This window comes from Ctenopharyngodon idella, chromosome 21, assembly GCF_019924925.1.
Source record: "Ctenopharyngodon idella isolate HZGC_01 chromosome 21, HZGC01, whole genome shotgun sequence".
In the NCBI taxonomy this organism is placed as follows: Eukaryota; Metazoa; Chordata; class Actinopteri; order Cypriniformes; family Xenocyprididae; genus Ctenopharyngodon; species Ctenopharyngodon idella.
In genome coordinates this window covers 12,131,080-12,155,607 of record NC_067240.1, presented here as the reverse complement: position 1 = coordinate 12,155,607, position 24,528 = coordinate 12,131,080, and the positions used below count along the sequence as shown (strand labels likewise).

The 24,528-nt window shown below is 35.0% G+C and overlaps 4 protein-coding genes across 4 annotated transcripts; 2 read left to right on the top strand and 2 right to left on the bottom strand.

Annotated features, from left to right (window-relative positions):
• Nucleotides 1–64: 64 nt before the first annotated feature.
• On the bottom strand, nucleotides 65–10,211 carry helq (helicase, POLQ like). Its single transcript, XM_051877703.1, has 18 exons — nucleotides 9,858–10,211; nucleotides 9,198–9,777; nucleotides 8,914–9,092; nucleotides 8,589–8,789; nucleotides 7,909–7,981; nucleotides 7,717–7,814; nucleotides 7,532–7,630; nucleotides 5,430–5,575; nucleotides 5,108–5,347; nucleotides 4,834–4,975; nucleotides 3,959–4,063; nucleotides 3,668–3,878; nucleotides 3,332–3,489; nucleotides 2,674–2,772; nucleotides 2,193–2,366; nucleotides 1,334–1,447; nucleotides 1,088–1,222; nucleotides 65–285 (listed from the first exon to the last, which is right to left on the bottom strand). The coding sequence occupies exons 1-18, from the start codon at nucleotides 10,050–10,052 to the stop codon at nucleotides 202–204; spliced, it is 3,033 nt and encodes a 1,010-aa protein (XP_051733663.1). The 5' UTR covers nucleotides 10,053–10,211; the 3' UTR covers nucleotides 65–201.
• Nucleotides 10,212–10,829: 618 nt separating this feature from the next.
• On the top strand, nucleotides 10,830–12,193 carry mrps18c (mitochondrial ribosomal protein S18C). Its single transcript, XM_051877807.1, has 6 exons — nucleotides 10,830–10,982; nucleotides 11,242–11,300; nucleotides 11,405–11,488; nucleotides 11,580–11,637; nucleotides 11,710–11,769; nucleotides 11,910–12,193. Exons 1-6 carry the CDS (start codon nucleotides 10,910–10,912, stop codon nucleotides 11,984–11,986), a joined length of 411 nt encoding a protein of 136 aa, XP_051733767.1. The 5' UTR covers nucleotides 10,830–10,909; the 3' UTR covers nucleotides 11,987–12,193.
• A 4-nt stretch (nucleotides 12,194–12,197) lies between these two features.
• On the bottom strand, nucleotides 12,198–16,158 carry abraxas1 (abraxas 1, BRCA1 A complex subunit). The gene is made up of 9 exons (XM_051877774.1): nucleotides 15,926–16,158; nucleotides 15,705–15,795; nucleotides 15,542–15,578; nucleotides 15,115–15,181; nucleotides 14,798–14,994; nucleotides 14,575–14,694; nucleotides 13,104–13,188; nucleotides 12,893–13,007; nucleotides 12,198–12,769 (listed from the first exon to the last, which is right to left on the bottom strand). Exons 1-9 carry the CDS (start codon nucleotides 16,010–16,012, stop codon nucleotides 12,393–12,395), a joined length of 1,176 nt encoding a protein of 391 aa, XP_051733734.1. The 5' UTR covers nucleotides 16,013–16,158; the 3' UTR covers nucleotides 12,198–12,392.
• A 441-nt stretch (nucleotides 16,159–16,599) lies between these two features.
• On the top strand, nucleotides 16,600–24,132 carry gpat3 (glycerol-3-phosphate acyltransferase 3). Its single transcript, XM_051877768.1, has 13 exons — nucleotides 16,600–16,784; nucleotides 17,993–18,184; nucleotides 18,491–18,557; nucleotides 19,157–19,451; nucleotides 20,244–20,318; nucleotides 20,509–20,598; nucleotides 21,108–21,201; nucleotides 21,289–21,404; nucleotides 21,490–21,545; nucleotides 21,729–21,814; nucleotides 21,905–22,033; nucleotides 23,134–23,213; nucleotides 23,501–24,132. The coding sequence occupies exons 2-13, from the start codon at nucleotides 18,041–18,043 to the stop codon at nucleotides 23,616–23,618; spliced, it is 1,350 nt and encodes a 449-aa protein (XP_051733728.1). The 5' UTR covers nucleotides 16,600–16,784; nucleotides 17,993–18,040; the 3' UTR covers nucleotides 23,619–24,132.
• Nucleotides 24,133–24,528: the final 396 nt, after the last annotated feature.

The window sequence follows — 24,528 nt, the reverse complement described above, 5'->3', positions numbered from 1 at the left end:
AGTGATGATTGTAAAATCGTTGAGATATAAAATAACACATGATGATGGTAATAAGTAACAGAGATGTTACAAAATCGGGAGTTACTCCCATTTTTATTTCAGCCAGACATATAGGCACAACATAGTTTACATAATGCCACAGATAGATTAAATAATATACATACTATTTACATCATATAAATAAAAAATAAACATAAGAATTTACAAAGATGGGAGATCAGATGGCAGCATAAGCAGATCATCCACCTCCTCCTGCAAGGCCTCTGCTTTCTCTTTTATTAACATCTGAAAATGAACAGAGAAAGTTAACATGATGAATACACAAGGGTGTTTTCTTTTATACATCACCCAAAAATTAAAATTCCTTTACTCACCTTGATGTTGTTTCAAACCTGTATGACTTTCTTTCTGATGTAGGCGGAGAAATTTCCTGAATGTCATGGGCTACGTTTCTCAAATGCATCATGAGATAAGTTGACAATGATTCCACAATCTACTTAGGCTGACAATGCTTTTAAAGGGATGATTCACCCAAAAATGAAAATTCTGTCATCATTTACTCACCCTAAATTAGTTCTGAACCTGTATGAATTTCTTTGTTCTGCTGAACACAAAGGAAAATAAATAAATAAAATAAATACCATGGTAGTCAATGGGGGGTGAGATCTGTTTGGTTACTGACATTATTCCAAATATCTTCCTTTGTGTTCAGCAGAGCAAAGAAATTCATGCAGGTTTTTGGGTGAAATATCCCTTTAAGAAACACAGCCCTGGTCAGTATTTTGCATGCAATGACAAAAAATTAGGACAAAATATGCCTAGCCTCAAAAAGTCTTCTCGAGTCATATGATTGTGATCATGTGAGGAAATACTTTGATAATGCCTTTCTGATGATTTTGCATCTTTTTTGAGGGCTTACATCAATATTTGATTCCAATGCATTTTTGTGTGTTCCACAGAAGAGATAAAGTCATGTAGGTTCGGCTTCAGGATGAATAAATGACGACACAATTTCTATTTTGGATAGATTTGTATGTAAAAAAAGCTAATATGGAAATAAAATGCTGCTATATAGTGCAATACTTACTTTTGCTGATGCAATAATTTGATTGGCTTGTCTCTTGAAGAGGTTTTCAATAGTTCTGACGAGAATTTGTGGATCTGCGTTGGCAAGATGCGGCAGTGTCTTGTAACCTGCGTTATATAGCTGCTTAGCACGATGCTAAATCAAAAGAGAATGAAGAAGAATAAAACAAAAGCACACAAACTGAGCTTTTAAGCAAATGTTCTGGTCATAACTATTCTACAGAAACCGAGCAGCAAGGACACACACCTCCATGACTCCAGCCACCTCCATGAGTGGAATGAGCTCAGCCTGCACACAGTAAGTCAATCTACGGGTCAGCTCTGAGAGAAGAGACTTGTAGGCCCAAAACTCCTCCAGCTCCTGAAATGGACAGACAGATCTCATAGCATTATAATCAATTATTGATTGCAAGATAGGAACAGATGTAGAGAATATGTAGGACGATACTGTATGTTTTAGGGCGTTTTCACACCTGGCTCGTTTTTTTTTTTAACCTGGCGCTTTTTCCCCCCTTCAGTTCGATTCGCTTCGGCATATATGAACACAGAAATCACGCTTAGATCGGTCGGGAAAAAAACTCTGGAGCGGTTCGACTGTGGTGAGAGTGCAATCTAACCCAATGGACCAACAAACCAAGCTGTATCATAAATCATCATGGGAAATAAGTTACATAAAATGCAGCAGTGTCTGATGAGGTGAGCACATTAGTTATCGCAGCTGAAAACCAAAGAGCGCCTCTTCATCTTAAAATGTTGTCTAATTGCTCTTCACCGAAACAGGTGCATTGCAAGAATGCTTTGATTCCCATGACAGCTATGCAGATAAAGCCACAATAAGCCTACAGAGCTAACTTGTCAATCCATCTTGATGGATGATGCTATGAAGAACATAAACAGGCGTACTCTGAGCAATAGGATAGTTTCACTCACGTGTGACTTGCATTGCATAAACACATTTTGGCACGCTTTGAAATATTGCCTTGAGAAAGCGAACCGAACCTAGGAGAAACTGCCACATTGTAACAGTTTAAGTCTCTATTTCAAAACAAAGCAAACAATCTACAGGTCTGAAAACGCCCTTAAATGCTGCCTAGATGTGCCCTAACCTCAGTGAAGTGCAGCACGGAGGACCCAAAGGCAGAAGCTGAGCTGAGGAGAGTCTGAACAAAGCCTCTAGTCAGCTGGAACCTATCGGACACGTTCCACAGGTTTGTCTCCTTCAGTAGGGAGTACAGCACTAGGGCAAGATACAACCTATTCACTACCACAATGTCCACAGACTGAGACACAGGTAGAAGAAAACAAGAAAAAAAATCCATTGTGAAATAAATATAACTTTTTCCCCTCAGAATGCAGATTTAGCATTAATACTCTACAAATGTTTTAAGAGAATAATGCTTTAAGTGGTAATATATTCAAACCACTTATATATAAATATATTTATTTTTAAAACAATCTTAGCTAATGATATCTTTCTACTGCACTCTTTGGCTTATTATACCTAGGTTGTTTAATCTCAAACAAAAAAAGGTTGTGAATCGCTCGTATGGTACTCTAAAGCATGAGAGGAATGCTGTTTTTACCAACCTTCCTCACACTCTGTCCCGCTGCCTTTCTAGCCACAAAACTTTCAGGCACTCCGACTGCAGTGGCCATCTTCTGCTCAGCAGCTGACAAATTTGTAAACTGGTACAATGAAAAATTCGTATTCAGTATGAATACACATCAGTTGAGACTAAGGAAAAGCACAATAATGGCTAACAGTCGATATTCAAAATAAAAGCACTGTTGCACATTATTTTTTTATGAAAGAAATGAATACTTCTATTCAACAAGAATGCATTGAAATGATGAATAATGACAGTAAAGACATTATAATGTTACAAAAACATTCTACTTCAAAGTAAATGCTGTTCTTTTGAACTTTCTATAAATCAAACAATCCTGAAAAAATGCATCACGGTTTCCAGAAAAATATTAAGCAGCATTATTAAATATTAACTGTTTTCAACATTGATAACAATAAGAAATGTTTCTTGCACACCAAATCAGAATATTAGTTTCTCTAAAGGATCATGTGACACTGAAGACTGGAGTAATGGCTTTGCCATCACAGAAATAAATTATTTTAATTTTAAAATATATAAAAATAGACAATTAAAATTTAACTGTATATTTGATCAAATAAATGGAGACTTGGTAAACATAAACATTAAAAATAATACCGACCCGAAACAAATCCCACCTGTCTGAAGTAGATCATCCAATCTGGCTTGCATTGATGCACCATGTCATATGGAGTAACCAGATAGACTAAGTGAAGAAAACTATTGAGGAGTAAACCCTCCAGCCCCTTTGATAAGTCTTGGTAGAGCAGATCACAGTAATTTAGGTCTACTGAACCTGAAATGACAAGCAATTATTTAAATGGAAAAAATTACAAAAGGGAGGCTCTGAAAAAAACAGTGATAAATAATAAAAATAGACAGTAGACAAGAACTGACTGATCTCTAAACAAGGTCATGTTGCCACCCTGTGGTAAATGCATCAAGTTATTGAATTGCTGCACACTCTGTTTTACCTTTGAATGTTGCTCTCCCAAGCCTGGTGATTTGGAGAATGGTTTCATTATGTACATCAGCAGAGGCTTCAATGAGGCTCTTCTGCTTCAATGTCTCTATAGATTCCACTGTAAGATCCCACAAATTCCTCTCTGGACTGACCTGAGCCTCCTGCACACTAAGCAGCGTGCCTTTCATGAAATCCCTCACTTGTTCTACAGTTGTAGTTATCTATAATCAAAGGAAACAGTTTAGTGTTTGCAAGTGTAAACCAGACATAATTTATCATTACATCAAAATATTTCACATACTTTCAGGCCAATGAGTGACAGGACGAGACTGAGGAGGCCCCTCCCTCCATCATGCAACAGGTTACTATAACACTTCTCCATTGGTGCAGACAATAGTTTTTTGGCCTGGGGAGGAAACATTAGTATACATTAATATAATATAATATAATATAATATAATATAATATAATATAATATAATATAATATAATGCTGTCAAATGAATAATCGGAATTAATATTGGTGTTTACATAATATAATTGTGTGTACTGTGTATTTTTATTATGTATATATAAATACACACACATACATGTATTTATTTAAGAAATATTTTCATGTATACATGTATATATTAGTGCTGTCAAATGAATAATCGCGATTAATAAATGTTTTTATATAATATGTATTGTTATTAATTATGTATATATAAATACACACACATGCATGTATATATTTAAGAAAATTTGTTATATTTATATATTATATAAATTATATAAATATATATGTAGTATATACATGCAAATATTTCTTAAATATATATGTATGTGTGTATTTATATATACATAATTATACACAGTACACATACATATTATATAAAAATAAACTTTTATTTTGGATGCGATTAATCGTTTGACAGCACTAATATATATATATATATATATATATATATATATATATATATATACACACACACATACACACACACTGTATATATAAATAATTTATATATTTTTTTTGTTAAATATATACATACACGTGTGTGTGTATTTCTGTATACATGATAGATATACACAGTACACACACATATATTATGTAAACACAAACTTTTATTTTGGATGTGATTAATCGCGATTAATCGTTTGACAGCAATATAATATAATATATCTGTGTTCTTTACCATGTTTATATCTTTTTCCTGCAGGATCAGGATACTCTCTCCCATGGCATCAATACCTGCTCGTCCTGCTCTGCCCACCATCTGTTTGTACTGACTTCTCTTTAAAAACTCTGCAGCTACATATGGGGACCTCAGAATCACCCTGGGAAGAAACACATGCACATTATTAAGAACCTCCTTTCAATACTTAAACAGTTTTTTAAATCTCTTTTAATCCAGGTTTGAGAACGATTTAATCTGGGACTACATGGGTTCGAGTTGGGCCTAGACAAACCTGCGTGCGGGGAGGTTGATGCCAGCAGCAAGAGTAGAGGTGCACGTGAGAAGGCAGAGCACCCCTGAGGAATAGGCCTCCTCCACCAGCTTCCTCTCATCACTGGTCAGGCCGCTGTGGTGGTAGGCCAGGCCAAAGGGCACAGTCTTCTGCAGCACAGGACACAAGGATCCATTCCCACTGCTCTTCAGTTCACCCAGAAGTGTGGCTTTCTCTGTCTTCTTGTGTTTAAGAAACTCCCTAAAAGATTGCAGAAGTCTCATTTCATGTCAATGACACAAAAAATGTAAAAGTCATTTAAGGACTCTAAAGGTCTACGCACTTATTTAAATACTTGCAGATCATTCCAGCTAGATTCTCGCAGTTCTTCTTGGTGGCACAGAAAATGAGGCAGGACTGCTGTGGGATGACTTCAGTTGCCAGAGCTATGATGTGGTCAGGGTCCATCTTCTGCATTCCACTGGAGTACTGTGAAAGTCCATTGCACAAAAGTTCAATGAGCTCAGCAGATCGATACCTTATTGAGTTTTAAAAAAAACAGGGTTCCCACTATTTTTCAGCGATCATTTTCCAGGACTTTTCCAGGACATTTTCAATTTTACAACAATGAGAATAAAAGACCAGGATCACGCCCTTAATATAATAATAATATATTATAGTAATATATTGCTCTCTAAGTTTTTAAAAGGTATAGCTACAGTTTATTGCCATGACTTAACTATAAAATCAGTTTTTAATATGAGCTCTTAAACATACATTATAACTATGGAAGCTTGTTTCCGACTTCAATTTCTTGCAATTGCGACTTTACATAATTGTGATTTGATAATCACAATTGCAAGATATAAAGATATAAACTGTCAAATGCCAGAAAAAAAGTCATAATTGTGAGAAAAAAGGTCAGAATTGTGTGATACAAACTCGCAATTCTGAATTTTTTAGAATTGTGAGATAAAAAGTTGCAATTAGGCTACCTTTTTTATTTTTTATTCAGTGGCGGAAACAATATTCCATAGTTTATTGCCATGACTTAACTATAAAATCAGTTTTTAATATGAGCTCTTAATCATACATAATGACAAATTGTTCACATTGCCAGTGTCAGTCATTGGAACTATTTTAATGTTTTGTTTTACTATTTGAAAATGAAAATATTAGTCAAAGACAAAGTCAATGAACAACAAAGATATCCATAACACGTAATAAAATATGTGGCAGGTCTATTAGTCTGCATTTACACAATGCACACATCTATTTTTTTTGGCAGTAAGTTTTGGATGATCATTATCTCTGCAAGATGGACTTTTCAGGGCAGGAGATGGACTAAAAATGAACTCCCACACCTTACTGCCAAATTCTGGAAGATGAATTCTTCAAACAGTGGTACAGGTCCTCTCAATCTGTCTGTCTATAAAGCCTATAAAAAAAATCAGTCTTCTTGCATTTTACTACAATTCAGTATGTGATTCTTAAGTGGGGGTCATTTTTGGGATTCTTTACCTAACCTAACTCTCTGAGATCCTGACACCTTGCACTTCTGGAGACTCCAGGTAGGTTGCAGTTCTGGAAAATGGTGGCGCTGGAGACTAAAGGGGTCCTGATGGTTTCACACTTAATTCTCCACCTTAATAATTAATTCTTTTGCAGTTAACGTGTCTTCTCTTCTCCAGCTGTTTTTGTCTGACCCTGCTGACCCAATGAGCATTTTGCTGTCCAATGGTCATGCCTTAACTGCAGTTTCTAGTATTGTATTAGTATTACATCCTTCTCATGGGCATTTAATAATTTTTGACTTTACAGTCTGAGTTAAATGTCTTGTTTGGCTCATTTTATCTGTAAAAGAAAACCTGCCTAATAATTCTGCACACCTGAATACAAGGCATTTCCAGCCTTCATGAACAATATCTCACTTATACATGATTAAATACAAAATGAATAGTAGTTATTAAGATTGATTGGTTTGGAATTGGTAAAATGTGTTAGGAAAAAAAATATGATCAGAAAATCAACTTACATAATAATTATGCATGCACTGTAGTTAGCAAGTTACTGGATTAGTTACCAGTTAACATTCGCTGCATGCATTTGAGCAGTTAATAACATTAGCTAACTGCTGCAAGTGGCAACACAAGACTAAACATCATCATTGAAAATACTACTCTCACGTGTCAAAACATCGCACTTTCTGCAACTAATGGTGATTGTTTTGGGCCAGTGATAAACTCTTTGTTCTCAACTAAAGAAAAACCCAAGGACTTTTAAAAAAAATAATTTTCCAGGACAACAACAAGATTTTCCAGGACATTTTACATTTTCTCTAATTTTCCATGTGTTTTCCAGGACTGGAAAATTTGTCATCAATTTTCCAGGTTTTCAAGGTTTTCCAGGATGAGTGGGAACCCTGAAAAAGGCTTTGAAAAATACCTTGAAATCCAGGAGTCGTGAGAAACTGAAGCATGTCTCTTCCTTTGGATCAACTTCATATATGCTGTCCTTTACTTTTACATACTCTTTCAGCTCAACCTAGAGAAAAAAAAGTTATTTATTTGAATTGAGTTTATCAAATTTAAAGACTTATTAAATCACAGTCACACAGAGATTATTCTTACGGGTCTAAAGTCATTGGTGTAGTTTTCAGCTTTCAGGAAGGTCTGAAGATCTCCCACATTGCCTAGTGTTGCACTCATACCAATAATTTGAGTTGATTCTGTGGGGAAATAACAATGGGGTTATCAGAATCTGTAAGGAGTGACCATTACAGAGGTAAAGATTACTGCATGTGTGAGTTTTAGAATACTCACTGCTCATGTACAGAATCTTTGACAAAGTCATTTCAAGAATTGCCCCCCTGCTCCCATCACCAAGCATATGGAGCTGAAAAAAAAAAAAAAAACATAAAACATACATTCATTTGAAAAGCTTATCATATACAATACTGTTCAAAAGTTTCAGGCCAGTAAGATTTTTTTTTAAAGAAATTAATACTTTTATTCAGCAAGGATATATTAAACTGATCAAAATGGCAGTAAAAATCTTTACATTGTTGCAAAAATAAATGCTGCTGAATCCTGAAAAAAAGTAGGCTATTACAGTATACACAAAATTATTAAGCAGCACAAATGTTTTCAAAATGGATTATAATAATAAACGGATCTTGAGCAGCAAATCAGCCTATTAGAATGATTTCTGAAGGATCATGTGACACTGAAGACTGGAGTAATGATGCTGAAAATTCAGCTTTGTCATCACAGAAATAAATTACATTTTAAATCATATTAAAATACAAAAGAGTTAATTAAATTGTAATAATAGTTCACAATATAACTGTTTTTTTTACTGCATTTTTGATCAAATAAATGCAACCTTGGTGAGTATAAGCATTAAAAATCTTATGAAATCGAACAGCAGTGTATCAAAACTAAACCAAAACACAATTTTAAAAAATATATATACTTTATTAATAATAATTTTTGATACACACCTCATCCACAACAACCAGGCCAATATTGTCTAGACGGTCATTTTCAATTAGTGAATTGACAAGACTGTGTCCCTTCTCAATGGTTGTGATGTACAGAGAGTTTTTATTTCTTCTCTTGACTGGAGGAAACTTCCCTTTACTGCCAGCATACTCCTCGACCATGAAGTCCAACTCAATTCCAAAGCTAGACAACCCTCGAACCTAAAGGCAAATCAGTACATCTATCATTCTTTAATAATGCAGTAATAATTGTTCAAAACTGCTTGCATTCTAATTGTCAAACTGCTTAGATAATACAAATATCATGCATAAATACAATGCATACCTTTTCCTGAACCAAGGATATGTATGGCAAAATAAGCAGGGCATCTTTCTTTCTACACAAGAGCTCTTTAAATATAAGAATCTCTGCCACTAGAGTCTTTCCTCCACTTGTTGGTAAAGAATAAATGAGATTTCTCCTTTGTTGCACCGAATCCAGACTCAAACATGTTTTCTGCCAATCTGAAAGCAAAAGAGAACAGAAAGTAGTGATAGAATTAAAACACAGATTTACTAGTTTCTGACAAGGATAAATCTGAAATGGAACAAAAAATTTGAAATACTTACCATACAAGTCCTGGATTCCCTTTAACCTCAAAATAAGGTCTTTAACTTTGGATGGGAGACCAAAAAAAGGGCCCAGGTCCCCCTCAGCTGATATGGACTCCATGGCCTGCATGGCAAAACTCATTTCTTCAGTCATCACAGCTTCCTTTTGTTGTACGGTCTTGGAGACAGTGCTAGATGCTGCTGCATTATCTATCAGTACTTTCTTAAGATGATCTTTCATGCTTCTTCTGGCTTTTGAGGGTGGCTTTTTAACATTGAGGTCTGCATGATTGACAGCTGGCCTGGGATTCATCAAATCAGGGGTAGAGGTGCTATATGCACCCCTGGAAGGGCTTTTGTGTGGGGTTGTGACAGCTTTTTGAAATTCAATTTGAGAGCTTGGCAAAGCTCTCGGTGGTGAGTCTCTGAAATCCTCTGCTAAGATAGAGTCTGAAAGATCATCCTCACAGGGGTTTGGAGTCTGCTGATCATGACACTGCCTCATCTGGAGCTCTACATCTTCAAGCTTAGCTAGAAAGGAGCTGTCACCCACAATGCTGTCATAACCCTCAAATAAGTCCTCATTGTCACTGCAGCACTGGACAAGAACAGAAGCACCATCATCATGCTTGAAACCAACGTATATCTTTCAATGAAAAGAAAGAAGAGGCTGCTTACCAGCTCTGTGCCTTTATTGTCAGTCATGTCTTCAGCATAAGTGTGTCCTTCACCGGAAGTGCATTTTGTTGACGTGAAACTGGACCGCTTCTTGGCTGGAGAGATGTGACTTCTTATGCCATCCCTTGATCTTTTTCTTGAGGACGAATTGTTGCGTTTTACCACAATGTCGTGTACGTGGTTGTCATTATACATTTCTACTATAAAGATACTCCACACTGAGATTACAGCATTGTGTGATATTACTGACGCAAAGTCAGTAACTGACAAGAGTAACAAAGAGCCAAAGATGTGTGTATCAAAAACGACGACTTTCGAAAAGATGAATAATGGAGATAGCCAATGGAAGTTCGTCTTTGGACCACGTGACTATAAAAGCGTCGATACGAGAAAAAAACAGAACAAAAGTCCCTTCAGAATGCGAGAAATACTAAAAACTATTAAAAACAACAACAACAACAACAAAAAAACTCTAAGGCCAGGTTTCACAGACAGGGTTTAGAGCCAGGATATTTTAAGATAAGATAAGCAAGTTGCTTTCAGTTAAAAAAGCTCAGACATGCATTTTAGTCTGGGACTAGGTTTAAGCCTTGTCTGTGAATCCGGGAGGTATAGCTATTTACCATATTTTATTTTCCATTAATTCTTTATCCCCCGTATTGCTTCATTGTTTATTGCCCCAATGCATTTAAACGCCCTCTGTCAAAAAAAGAGAGTTAAAAGCTTAGTGCAAGTCTTTCAAGAATACAAAATGTATAAAACTACTAAAGCTTTCATACAAATGTTCTATTCTTTTATTTTATTCATTTATATTATTTGCCATTACACGTTTATCATTTATATTGTACATCAATTATGTGTATAATATGTAAAGGCCCTATTTATTTCAATAATTTATTTTAGATATAAATTTCCATTTAGAAACATAGATCACTTACTCCGATCCTGTAGATGTCGGTAGATCGCAACAAACCTATACATTATAGCGCTAAACGACTCTGCAGAAGAAGAAAGCAGAAACTGTCATGGTGGCCTCCTGAACAGACAGAGGAATGTTTGCCCTTTCTTTTAGTCGCCTGTTATTACAGGCTCTTCCCAAGCAACCAGTCACACCTAGGGCTACAGGTATGTCTGTAACTTTTTTTTTTTTTTTTCAATCTTTTTATATGCCAAATGTTTTCCAGGACAGCTAGTTATTCTCTTACCCAGATGACAAGTACATTTTCGTAAGCACGCTTATGAGAAGCACACGACTTCTTTATCAACAATAGACATCTAATAATGTGATTAACATAGATGTTAAGGCTAGACATAAGATGCTGATCTGTTTAACAGAATTTGAAGTATGACAGCCTGTTGGAATAATTAATTTCATCTGTTCCAGCACAATGCATCAGAAGTCTGACAACATCTCAACAAGATCCGCCCAAGAAAGATGATATGGCAAGAGTTTTACATGTTTCTGTCTGAGAGTTTAAGTGTTCTGTTTTTCTGGAACCATTTGAATAATTATTTGCACTAATATTGCAAAATTATGTCTTGTGCAGCCCATCAAAATGGAAAACCCATACAAACAACCCCCTAAAACTTGCATCCTGTGTAATGTAACTGTAGACTTTAAAAACGTTCAGGTTGGTAAAATTAACAATAATATGTATATTAAATAGAGAATATTTTTATTGTCAAAATAATGAAAGCATTCTTTTGGAAAACTTTCTTCAGCTGTTGTCTCAGTTCATTTCACCACACACAGGCAGAGTATACGGCAGACACATAACAGGTGAGAGGATTATGGGTTCAAATATTCACTTTAATATTTTTATAAATGTGACACCGTAACTCTTGCTCACAGGCTTGTGTGGTCGAAAGCAGAAGGAGGTATCGAAGGCAATAAAAAAAGCTCGTTCAATGGGTAAGAATTTATAGCTATTTGTAGATTCTCCTTTTTTAAAACTTTGACAATTAAATATGCCTGTGCTTTCAGTAAAATATCCATGTATGTACAGTAAAACCAGGATAATTGACTAACAAAGTTCTTTGTCCTATCCACAGGTTTTATGTCAGTCACTCTGAAGGACCCACAGTTTATGAAAGACCCTGATATTTGTGGTATCAAACACTTTGAATAGGTTCTGTATGAAGACTGTGACTCTGCAGGCCATCTTTGTGTTGTTGTTTCTGTAAATCTGTGGTTTGTACAAACATACAAAATGGTATAAAAAAAAATGAAAAAAAAAAACTAAACAGTGAAACATAATTATAATAATCTGATAAACCAGAAATGTACTACTATAATGAGAACTTAAATAAAATCCATCAATTAAATAAGAACACCACATATGTGGATTAAATTTTTAATTTTTCACAGTAACGTTTACAAACAAAGTTTAAAAAAAAAAGATATTAAACAAAATAGAGCAACCTTAGTTGAGCACGCATATCAAGATAAAGGCAACCTCCAGGTATAAAATGTGTAATGCTTTCCAGTCATGGCTAGATTGCTGTAGAAATAAAAACAAGCTCAGTTTTTTTTCTTTAAAAGACAGGAGAGTTACTTCTGCTCTGTCCATTCATCTCAATCTCTGTATCTGACCCGCTCTCAGAGGCTGACTTGCTGATATCATTCGATTTCCTCTTCCTTTTAAGTCTCTGAGGAAAACCAGCAGCGAGGCATTTTTTCCTGAGTCTGGGGGCTGCATCCTTCCTCCTGGTATATTGATTCTCCAGAATCAGAGGCAGTTTAGTGGGAATATCAATGTTATGGTCAGAATTACAGCACAGTTCTAATACGGGGAAGCCCTGAACAGTGAGGGTTTGTGTCCGTAATGAGGGAGCATCGGGGAAGAGAGTTCTCAGAGCTGAGCACAGAGGTATGTTCTCTTTGGGTTCTTCTGGAGAGGCACATTTTTGGGCTGAAATACAATGTTATTCAGTTATTCACAGGGTTACGATCTGTGATGACAAGCTTCAGTTCATTGTGTGTGACTGGCCTTGGAAGCATCAATATAAAGTGCACTAGAAACAATAGATCTTACTTTCATTTTTCTCTGAGGAATTCTTCTGTTTCCCGATCGCCTCCTTTAGTTGCGTGATGTCTTCTTGAAGTTTCTCAACTGCTCTTTCACCCTTCTCCACTTCCTCACACACTTTCTGTATAAAATGATGGATATGAAAGTTCATATGATTACAGATATTCAAACCACACCGGAGAAACTTTTGTAACTAATGTGAAATGTAGTTACTAACCTGCATTTCTGCTAATAAAGCATCATTCATGTCGCTGACATTTCTGACCTCTTTTAAATCATCCCCTGAGCAGAAGAATTTGGTCCTGACAGATAATAAAAAACGATTTATCACTTCTAAAGAAAAAAAAATAGATTTTTGTATTTTCTGAAGAAATTGGGAGTGGTGCCAATGTTTTTACTGCATTGCTATGTGATTTCAAGGGTAGTTGCCCATGATCCTCCAGATCTCTTTGATACTTTAATCTCTAGATATAGATATGGCTAGGGCCCCTCCTTAAATACAAGTCTATGGGATGCTTTTGCCATTTTATCATCTACCAGGCAAAAATGTAAATAAACAAAGTACCTGTCAAAAATTTGGAAATAAATTTATGTTTTTGGAAGAAGTCTCTTATGCTCACCAAGCCTGCGTTTATTCGAACAAAAATACAGAAAACCAGTAATATTGCTAAATATTACGAATTAAAATATCTGTTTTCCATTTTAATATATTTTAAAATGTCACCCTATTCCTGTGATGGCAAAGCTGAATTTTCAGCATCATTACTCCAGTCTTCAGTGTCACATGATCCTTCAGAAATCATTTTAATATACCAATTTCCTGCTCAAGAAACATTTCTTCTTATTATTTTCAATGTTGAAAACAGTTATGCTGCTTAACATTTATGTCAAAATAGTGATTTTTTTTCAGGATTCTTTGATGAATATATAGTTCAATTAACCATTTATTTGCATTTATTAAAGAATGTATTAAATAGAAATATTTTGTAACATTATAAATGTCTTCACTGTCACGTTTGATCAATTTAATGCATCTTTGATGAATAAAAGTATTAATTTCTCTTTCTTTTTTTAATCTTACCAAATCAGCATATTAGAATGATTCTGAAGGATCATGTGACACCAAAGACTGGAGTAATGATGCTGAAAATTCAACTTTGTCATGACAGGAATAAATTACATTTGAAAATATATTATTAGTAATATCAGTATATTAATAGAGAAATCAATAAATTTGTAATTATATTTCATAATTATATTTCACAATATTGCTGTTTTTACTTTGGTGAGCATATTAAAATAGAAAACAATTATTTTTAATTGTAATAATAGTTCACAATATTACTGTTTTTACTGTATTTTTGATTAAATAAATGCAGCCTTGGTGAGCATGAAGGTGATGATACACGTGGCAACTTTTTGAGCAATGTTGCTTGGGCACTTTCCCATTGAAAATGGGCAACAAATTTCGATCTAAAGTATCCAGATAAAAATTTGTTGCCCATTCTTAAAGCAACATTGCCCGGCAACACTGCTCAAAAAGTTGCCCCATGTATCATCACCTTATAGACTTCTTTCAAAAACATTAATGTTTCCCCACTTTTGACAGCTACTATACATGTATGAGTGTTTGCCTTGGCAAGAACAACTAAAAAGTCTTGAATTTTAAACTTAATTTCTGAATGTACCTGTGTTGATTTACAGCTTGACTCTGTCCTAAAGATGGACATGTGCCTGACACTCTCCAGTAGTCTTGTTGTTCAAGGTTTCCCAGGTTGCTCACCAAGATGGGGATATTGTTGTACTGGCTGCATGGAGATATTAAACACATTCAATTACAGTATATACTTATATTCACTAAGCTTCAAAAGTCTGATTTATGTTTGTGTGCCAGAGTTGAGTGTATCTCACCTGCTGTGCCATAAGAAAGCTGAGAACTCAAGGCGATGTGTGGAGCCTGATGCTGTTGCCTGAGAGGGTGTGAGCAGCATGAAAACAAGTTCCTGATTGGACAGAATCTTTCTCATATTTTGATGAATCACTTGTTCCATGAAGGTCATTTGCTGTCTGGTGTTTCTTCGTTGTCTGTACCACCCAATCACATTCTCCTTGACACAACGAGTAAATGTGTAGGAAGAAAAACACGATTTGTTAATGCAAATCATGTTTGCATTTATTCAGCAGTATATAAAAAAAATAACCAAATGTATTTAGAAAGTGGAAAATACCGTTTTGTAATCAGACAAAATTTGTCTTATTTTCTGCTCGCTTACATCACCAACATTACTGTAGAAGCTTTCAAGAGGATTGAGGCAATGATTAGAAAAAAATGTCAGTTTTTGAAACCTCTATATCACTGATTCTCAACTGATAGAGTTATGGCCAAAAATAAACAAACTGCTAAATGCAAATAGTAAAATACTGTATACATGTTTAATTATTTACTATGCAGTTCATGGTAATGTTCATAAATTACAATATTTGATCATCATTCAGTACATATTTAATCACGTCTGTATTATAAACAATTTTGTACCGAATTGGCTAACCACTTGATGTCCAAATGTAAAATCGAGGCCCTAAAGTAAAACCAGTTGAGAACTACTGCTTTATATGAAAAGAGGTTCGTGGAAAAATCCTAAACAATTCACTTACCTATGCAGTTTATGACAAGGGATGTGTTTTTGAATATCTGAAAAAGAGAAAACATCATGATACTAGTGTTTTGTTGATATGGCTATCATGTGATATTTGTTCCTTCTGAGCACACGAGTTGTGAGTATTATGTGAAAATATGTAATAAGTAGAGTCAACTTACTTATAGTGTGCTCAAACTGTATGTGATCAATTTGTGAGTCTGTGATCCTACAGTTCTCCTCTCCTACACTCTCTCCAAGAATAAGACCTTCCTTTAAACATAGTACAAATGTAACAGAAGTTATGGGTCTGAGGGAATGCTTAGCGGACGAATCTGACTTCTTAGTTTGCTATTTAATGCAAACCCAGTCATATGGTCACAAAAGGACCTTTGCCACTTACCACATCCGCATCACTGTTCAAATGATGAAACATCAGTGAACTCAACACGAAACCCGATATACGGACAGTTGTGTTGAATTCCTCCATGCTTTTGGACTAAACCGTGAGTTAATTATCGCGACGTCATAGTTTTTTTAGGTTAGAGTTACTAAGCTACATGTATAAACTTTCTGCGCTTGTAGGTTTCGTTTAGTTATTCTCTGCTCTCGAGACTGCAGTTTACAGCTAAACACTTGCTTATGCTGCCACCATGTGGCGCGGAGTAAATACGAGTTCTATAATAGAAAACAGCCTTGACATGATGTGTATTTCTTTTCTTTTTTTACTTCCTTGAAAGTGTTTATTTGAAACTACTTGTGGTTTTTAAGTACATTTTTAGGGGAATTTTGGAAAAACAAAGCAAATTTGAACGCTGATATTTGTAATTCCCACTAAGCTAGAAGGCTTATTTTGAGTTGGGTATACATTATTTACTGAAACTACACAGAATAGCCTACGACTTTTTAAGAAAAACATTTTGTTTGTTTAATTTATTTTTAATATTTTATGTGTTACATAAAATGGGCAATTTTTGGTGTCTTTTTGTGACAAATAGATTAACTTATCATTTTAACAAGAAATTTGCACCTTCGATAGCGTTTTAGGGCTGTAAACAATGATTACGATCAAGTATTTTGAAATTTTTTTACCACAAGGAGGCGCTAGTGCATCATTTCTGACCGTATGTGTCCGAACTTTGTAACCAGTCGCACGAGAACTTCTTCGAAAATAATTTCGGGATTTGGGACATACAGTATTATGAAACATCAACTTCAGATGTCTGGAATGAAGAACTGAATGTTGTCCTGGTATTGTGAAGGTGTGTGTACTAATTCTTAATCCTTTTTGGTTGTTGTTTTACTGCTCATGTGATGCAGTTGTTACCCTCTTATGGCACGGTGGTTTCTTATAACGGAAAAGGAACAGACTCAACAACGGAACAGCTCAAGTCTTAAAAGTTTTCGATAATTACTGTTCGTCAAACTCATCTAGCAGAAGTGTAATTAGGTAATATGCATTTCTGATTATATTTTAGGAAGAGTGTCTCAGCTTAAGGGGGGTTAATGCATTATAGAGACCCTTAAGTACAGAGTTTCCGCCGAAATGCGATTGTTACTATATAGATATATATTGTTATGTTGTTAGCCTACTATATAGATATATTAGACACAAATGTCATTAATAAATAAATAAATAAATACCACATTTACTACAGATAGGAATCACAAATGTCATGAAATAAAATTAAATGAAAATACCATATCTACTATAAATATACTATAATTTAAAATACTATAGTTAATACAACTAAAAAATGCAATAGTTAATACAATTGATAGCCACAAATGTCATAAATAATAAATAGAAAATACCATAGTTACTACAGCTATCAAACAAATGTCATGAAATAATAATAATAAAAAAAACTACTATAGCTAATATAGCTGTTAGTCACAAATGTCTTAAATAAATAAAATAAAATAAAATAAAAATACCATAGTACAACAGCTATTGTTACTAAAATACATTGTTAGGCCTATTGGTCACCACTATATTAAAAACTTTAAATTAACTTAAAAAATAAATAAATTAGAAAATAATATGAAGTAAAATGACAAAATATTCAGAAAGGTTTTTATAAGCTGTGTGAATTTACATAATATAATATATATAATAATAATAATTATTAATTTACATAATGTAACATTATTATTATTGATTATCATTAAGTTCGAAATGGTTGCAAAAATACAATGAACATATTGACACCCCTTAGATTTTTATTTATTTTTTAAATAAAGCAACAATTCACATTTCCCACTTGAGGTTTTTAAAAATGATTACAGTGTATTTAGTTAAAGTGAACTCTGCAAAATCTGCTCAGGCACTTTACAGTAATACAGAAACAGGCCAACCACAATAATAAAATAAAAATCCCCAGAGACAGTACTAGCACATTGATTACGACATGGCCTTTTAAACAAGCACCACCTCTGTTTTGGCTTTTACCTTCACCCATTTGAGCAGATGGCCTGAGCCCAGAGCCCATAGACTGACAGGAAGGAGAGCAGAGAGATGGAAGGTGTTTGGGACGTCGCATTTGTGCTCTTCCAGGTGTGGCTGTCCATTGTAGCGGGGCTCATCGTGTTACCTGCCATGTTTGGTGTGTCCCTGGGGTTCACAGATATCTACATCAAGGTGCTGGTTAAGATACTAGAGGTAAAGGCTATAAATCATATCTCATTTTTAAAGACATATGCCTATTAATTGCTTTCCATGCCTGATAATATGAAAATTAATTGTAGTTACAAACTTTTTTACTTCCTTTATACATGACAGAAGTTGATAATGCCAAGACAAACTTGTAAAAGAGAGTCAAAGTGCATGAAATTAAAATAAATTTCATTATCAGGTGTTTCGTTTTTAGTATTTATTTCAGAGGAAGACATATTGCACTTTGACTTGTGCATGTAGGAAGCATTGTGTCAAAGGTTACCTGAAAATAAACCTCTGTTCTGTGTTTAGTGGGCAACTCTTAGGATCCAACGAGGACAGAAGGAACAGCCAACACTGCCATCACAGTCAGCCAACGGTGAGTGAGGGTGTCTGTCCATAAAAAATATTTATGAGTACGAGACATCATGTGCATAAAACACAAGCATTCAGTTTCAAAATAATGTCATGTGAAGCCACAGCTTCCTCTTTGGTGTTATTAATTATGCATATTACACCATAATCAAAAAGTTTGTTTTATTTGCTGCCTTTTGTTTGTTGTTTTTTTTTAATTATTCATTGCTCATATTTATAAGTCTTAGTTTAAGTTAATGCTTTATATAAGGAAATAATGTTTTAGATGCTTTTATTATTGGCCTGATGCCTGTCAGTAATGTTGAGTCTGTTGAACATACTGTATTTGGTATTGCAGCAAGTGACGGATTTCAAAATTTCAGTTGATCCTATTTATGAACTTTACCCGGCTTCAGACGGGGTGTTTTTAGCTGATGGACTGTATGATCCCAATCTCAGGAGGACACACATGACATTATACTTACATCAGAAATACTTGCTTCAGAAAACAAAGAAATTAAAGTGTATAGAGGCAATTGTGTCTAAAAAGCATTGTGCAGTGTTGTTTGCACATGTGGGATCCTCAAGAATAGAACTCACTTCAAACTTGTAATGTCTTCTCAGGGATAATCGAAAAAGATGACGGCTCTATGGCAGAGGAGATCGGAAAGCTGCGACGAGCTCATCCCAAAAATCTGGCTGGGGGAGACTTTACTCTGTGTGATGTCTTCTATTTTTGTAAGAAAGGCATTGAGAACATTGTTGAGGATCAGGTGACTCAGCGCTTCACGTCGGAGGAACTGGCTTCCTGGAATCTCCTCACCCGAACCAACAACAACTTTCGCTACATCAGCGTGCGGCTCACCATCATATGGGGCCTGGGAGTTTTTATACGTTACTGTATTTTAATGCCTCTCAGGTGAGATTGGATGAAGAAACAGATGAAACTGAAACTAAATCCAGAAGAACTGTGGCCGTGTCTCCAAGACGCTTGAAGAAACCGACCTGCAAAGATACAGTACTGTGAGAAGTTTTAGGCAATTGTGTAAAAATACTGTCATAAATAGATTTTATTTATCAATTAACTTCTATTAACCAAATCAAATCAATATTTGGTGTGATCACCCTTTGCGTTTAAAACAGCTTTTGTCCAGGTACACTTGTGCATCGTTTTTCAGGTAGCTTTGCAAAAAGGTTTCTTCAAGCGTCTTGGAGACACGGCCACAGTTCTGGATTTAATCTGTCTCAGTTTCTTCATGTAATCACAGACAGATTCGATGATGGTGAGATTAGATCTCCGTGTGGAGCACCGGCTGTTGTCAGACTCCTTGTGCATACAAAAATCTCACTGGATTATTACAATTAATGGCAAAATAAATGTTTAGAAATGTGAACCGATATTTCCTACTGACACACTACAGCAAAAGATATAAATAACTGGCTTAAAACCCTTTTTGGGGGGTGAAAATACTGACGTGCCTAACACTTTTGCACAGTACTGTATATATATATATATATATATATATATATATATACACACTGTAATATTTATTATTATATTATAGATTTTTTTTTTTTTAAAATAGATTTTGTATAAAAAAAAATTCCCCTCTCACAATTCTCATTATTGTGACCTGGAAATGTGACCAGGCTGTGGTTTTATGTGATTCAACCACATGTATATTTAATCATATGTTGTTCTTTGTCATAGGATCACTTTAGCTGCTATCGGATTGAGCTGGTTGGTGATAGGAACTACTTTTGTTGGATTTCTTCCTAACAGCAAGTAATTAACATTGCATGCCATAATTAATTATATTATATTCTTTTGTCCTCCATTTATGGACTGAATAAGATATGTTAAACTTGAAAAAAAATGTTTTCAGATATGTTTGTTATATATGGATGAAATGATATTTTGACTTTGAGAGTTTGAAGAAGCATTTCCTAAAGGGAAGGGTCTGTGTCTCTTTCAGCGCGAAGAACTGGCTCAGTGATTTGGTTCATATTACATGCTACAGAATATGTGCCAGAGGCCTGTCTGCTACCATCCGCTATCATAATAAGTGAGCCACTGCTTCTTTTTTTATCCCAGCCGTTCCACTTTGATCGTTGTCTGACTGTCTTCAGTTTCCGTCTGCTTTTCAGTGTTTCCAGTCTTCTCCCTAGCAAGCAAACATAAAACACATACACAAACTGGTCACAAAAACAGTGGCATATGTAAATTATCATTCACTGTTGACTTTTGCTATTTGCTATTGCTATGGATCTGTTTTTGTATATTGCATCCTTTACAGCACTTTCCACTTTTATAAAGTTTTTATTTTTTTTACACTTTAAGTAATGCAAAAAAATAGCTATATTTTGCCTAAACTATATTTTGCCAACCATCATACTTATCATCAACAAGATAAAAGAGTTTTTGTTAGAATCTCTACAAATTGAAGTGGCTTACAAGATGGAGAAAGGTTGTTATTATGTCTCATTGTCATTTTCGGCCATGCATACACATCTTTTTCTTTTTTAACACTCCTTAATATAGTCAAATGACTGATGTTTCTCATATTTGTCTCAGAGAGAATCGGCCAAAAAAAGGAGGTATCTGTGTTGCCAACCACACCTCCCCAATTGACATTGTCATTCTTGCGAACGATGGATGTTATGCTATGGTGAGTCATGCTGACTGTATCAGATGTGTGACATTGTGTGTCTCTAGAAAGTGTCAGGTGTCTTAAACTCAGTTTCATTCTCCTCAGGTAGGTCAAGTTCATGGAGGTCTCATGGGGGTCATCCAGAGGTCAATGGTGAGGTCCTGTCCTCATGTGTGGTTTGAGAGATCCGAGATGAAAGATCGCCATGCGGTTGCCAAAAGGTGACAAAGTGTGTATTTATTAGCCGTGTGGAGTATAATATGTCCTCGCTTAGAACATAAAGCCTCAGCTTTGCTTTTTCCGCAGGTTGAAAGACCATATTGCTGATAAAACTAAGCTGCCAATTCTGATCTTTCCAGAGGGTAAAAGTTATATTAACGTGATTGTGTCCTTATGCAAATTAAATTTACCATGAAAGAAAGTATAAAACTTAGCATTTAATATATATATATATATATATATATTTTACATATTTATTTGAATAAATCTGTCATTTGTTATCCTATTCTCAAAGTCCCTATGGTCTGTCTTTGTGTTGATTTTAGGAACTTGCATTAATAATACATCAGTCATGATGTTCAAGAAGGGAAGCTTTGAAATTGGTGGAACTATATACCCAGTTGCAATCAAGGTATCGAGTGCCAACAAGCTAGCTTTTTCCTATGGCAGTATTACGGTTACCCTCTGAATGGGACACACCTCATGTACTTCTCTCTTTCAGTATGACCCTCAGTTTGGAGATGCCTTCTGGAACAGTGCCAAGTACAACATGGTGAGTTACCTCCTCAGAATGATGACAAGCTGGGCCATAGTGTGCAACGTGTGGTACCTCCCACCCATGACTCGACAGGTAAGCAGAAACATCCATCCATCCATCCATCTTTTCCTATGTAATGTTCCAGGTAGAGCTGCACAATTCTGGATAAACTGAGAATCATGATTTTTTTGTATCAAATGGAGATCACGATTCTCCCACGATTCTAAACAGAAAACTAAATAAAATAACACAATTTACTAGAGGTTCTGACAAATTATTAATTTCTACAGTCTATTTCAAAATGTTTAATTAATTAGAGTGAATTATTTAAAAAAAAAAATGGTTTGAATGAATGATTCAATGACTCACAGACTTCACTTGTATCATTACTGGATGAATCAACTTTTTTAAATGAATCTCTTGAATCAATGATTCAATGACAAATACAGTCGCTTGTCACCACCTGGTGGCATAACAATGTAATCTATACAATTATTTGAAGCATCAAAAGGTAATTTGCTATTTTTTGATCACTACCATAGACATCAGTGTTTATATCGGAACAATAAGCTTTTATCCCAGTACTTCTGAGATAATTTGAGACAGGAATAACGATAATGTGAAAAGACTATTTGTAAAGCTGAATACCTATACTGGATCACCGGCAGCAAGAACACAGATCTGAATGTTCAGTTCTGGTATGATTTTGTGTGAGGTTTAATAGACACAGGCATAAACATTTTAAAGAGATAAATTGTATACAAGTAAATTAAACTTTTGTTTATAGTCTACCAGTCAAAAATTGGAATGCAAGTCACTGAATTTATGTTTCTCCTGATCATGACATTTTGATCTTAGAATTTTATTGCCTAAAAGCTTAAAATTATATTTGTAGACTGTAAAAATTGTGCCTTTCTATAATTTGTGAATTTCTTTACAAAACAATAATTTTATTTATTCATTTATATTTATATTTTTATTTTTTTACATGGGAACCCCTTCAAAACTGTTTAAAAGCATCCCAGAATACATCAGAGCATGCAAAACTATAGTAAAGCATAGGGTGACTACATAATTCTCCACATTCATTTGTGTTATTTAACAACCTTATGAGCATTTCAGGTGTATCTAAACTTTTAACCGGTAGAGTCTTGGTTCCATTATTTCATTATATGTGAATATGTATTTTGTAGGACGGAGAGGATGCTGTTCATTTTGCTAACAGAGTGAAATCAGCAATTGCCAATCAGGGTGGACTGGTGGATTTGTCCTGGTAAGAATATAAACTTATTGTGTAAAAATATACATATATTTACACTCAGATGTTTTGTTTTGTTTTGTTTTTTTATAAATTATATATGTATATATTATATATACATTTTTATTAAGCAATTTATTTTTGCTTTCTCTGGAGAAAACATTAATATTTAAATGTGCATTTAAGTTTTTAGTACTAACAGATGATTATTATGAGTGGCAATATCATCTCAAAATGATCAACTATTAGCCTGGAAACTCACAAATTGTTAGGTGTTAGATTAAATTGTTATTATGTTGCAGGGATGGAGGACTGAAGAGAGAAAAGGTCAAGGAGTCATACAAGGAGGAGCAACAGAAGATGTACAGCAGTATGATCGTAGGCTCGGACTGTCACGAAGCCTCTGTTGGTCCCGCATAACTTTCAGCCCACACTATTTATGAACTTGATCTGAAAGTGAGAAACACTAGCACAGCCACCGGACACAATCAATCAGCACCCATCAGCACAGTTCCGCTGCTGGGCAATGTTGCTCTTTTTGATTCAGCAACTTTTTTAAACTGGAAAATATATTCTTGAGATCTGAACTTTTCCTTTTCTGTGTACATAAATCCTAACAAATTGTTATGATACATAGTTACATTACTTGCGTCACTTTGTTCTCAATCGTCGTTGGGTGCTAGTATGTCTAGTCCCCACACAATACAGTGTATAGATTTGCATGTTAAAATATTCACTTTGTGCATGTTCATATTTTATTCCTGTTACATGATTTCGTAAAGCTCTTACAGAATGTGAGCCGCACACACTTTTCTCAGGTCCAGTGGGCTGTTTCTGTGTGGACACTAGAGGTCACTGTTACCAAACATTTGAGCCACATCAGACAGCTCACTATCATGATTGCCTTTCCTAATAAAATAATGAAATGAAACCATCATCTCTCAAAGCATTAATCATTTTATGTAATACGATATTGTAATAGAATCACTCCTATTTTCAAAGTACATAACGTGAGCAAAACCTGCGTAGTATGTAACAAGCACATAAAATATACAATAATTACATTAAGCCTGCGGGCACTTTTCAGGCAGCCCTCTGTGAAAAGGCAAATCTGTCTCCCTTGTGTCAATTAGTTATGGGTGATGCACAAAGCACCATTGAGTTCTTGATTGCAGGAGCACCAGCTCATTTTACTTAGAGCTCCATTGAAACGTCTGCCATTATAAAGTCATTAGGCGCTAAGATTTTGCTGCGGAAAGTCGACAGAAAGTTTCCCGGCACGGGAAAAGGAGAGGGTGCAGTCACGGTAAATTCAAAGAGGAGACGGTGA

Excerpts from the sequence above, each read along its gene's own strand:
- mrps18c (XM_051877807.1), top strand. The coding sequence starts at position 10,910 with ATGTTTGCCCTTTCTTTTAGTCGCCTGTTATTACAGGCTCTTCCCAAG. Across the intron at positions 11,301-11,404 it reads CGCCCAAGAAAGATGATATG|CCCATCAAAATGGAAAACCC; the intron begins GCAAGAGTTTTA and ends TGTCTTGTGCAG. Across the intron at positions 11,770-11,909 it reads AAAAAAAGCTCGTTCAATGG|GTTTTATGTCAGTCACTCTG; the intron begins GTAAGAATTTAT and ends TCCTATCCACAG.
- abraxas1 (XM_051877774.1), bottom strand. The coding sequence starts at position 16,012 with ATGGAGGAATTCAACACAACTGTCCGTATATCGGGTTTCGTGTTGAGT. Across the intron at positions 15,579-15,704 it reads ACAGTTTGAGCACACTATAA|ATATTCAAAAACACATCCCT; the intron begins GTAAGTTGACTC and ends TCTCTTTTTCAG. Across the intron at positions 14,995-15,114 it reads TTTTGTCTGATTACAAAACG|GAGAATGTGATTGGGTGGTA; the intron begins GTATTTTCCACT and ends CGTTGTGTCAAG.
- gpat3 (XM_051877768.1), top strand. The coding sequence starts at position 18,041 with ATGGAAGGTGTTTGGGACGTCGCATTTGTGCTCTTCCAGGTGTGGCTG. Across the intron at positions 21,202-21,288 it reads ACGATGGATGTTATGCTATG|GTAGGTCAAGTTCATGGAGG; the intron begins GTGAGTCATGCT and ends CATTCTCCTCAG. Across the intron at positions 21,405-21,489 it reads CGCCATGCGGTTGCCAAAAG|GTTGAAAGACCATATTGCTG; the intron begins GTGACAAAGTGT and ends CTTTTTCCGCAG.
- helq (XM_051877703.1), bottom strand. The coding sequence starts at position 10,052 with ATGTATAATGACAACCACGTACACGACATTGTGGTAAAACGCAACAAT. Across the intron at positions 4,976-5,107 it reads ATCAACCTCCCCGCACGCAG|GGTGATTCTGAGGTCCCCAT; the intron begins GTTTGTCTAGGC and ends GTTTCTTCCCAG. Across the intron at positions 1,448-2,192 it reads CCGTGCTGCACTTCACTGAG|GAGCTGGAGGAGTTTTGGGC; the intron begins GTTAGGGCACAT and ends TGTCCATTTCAG.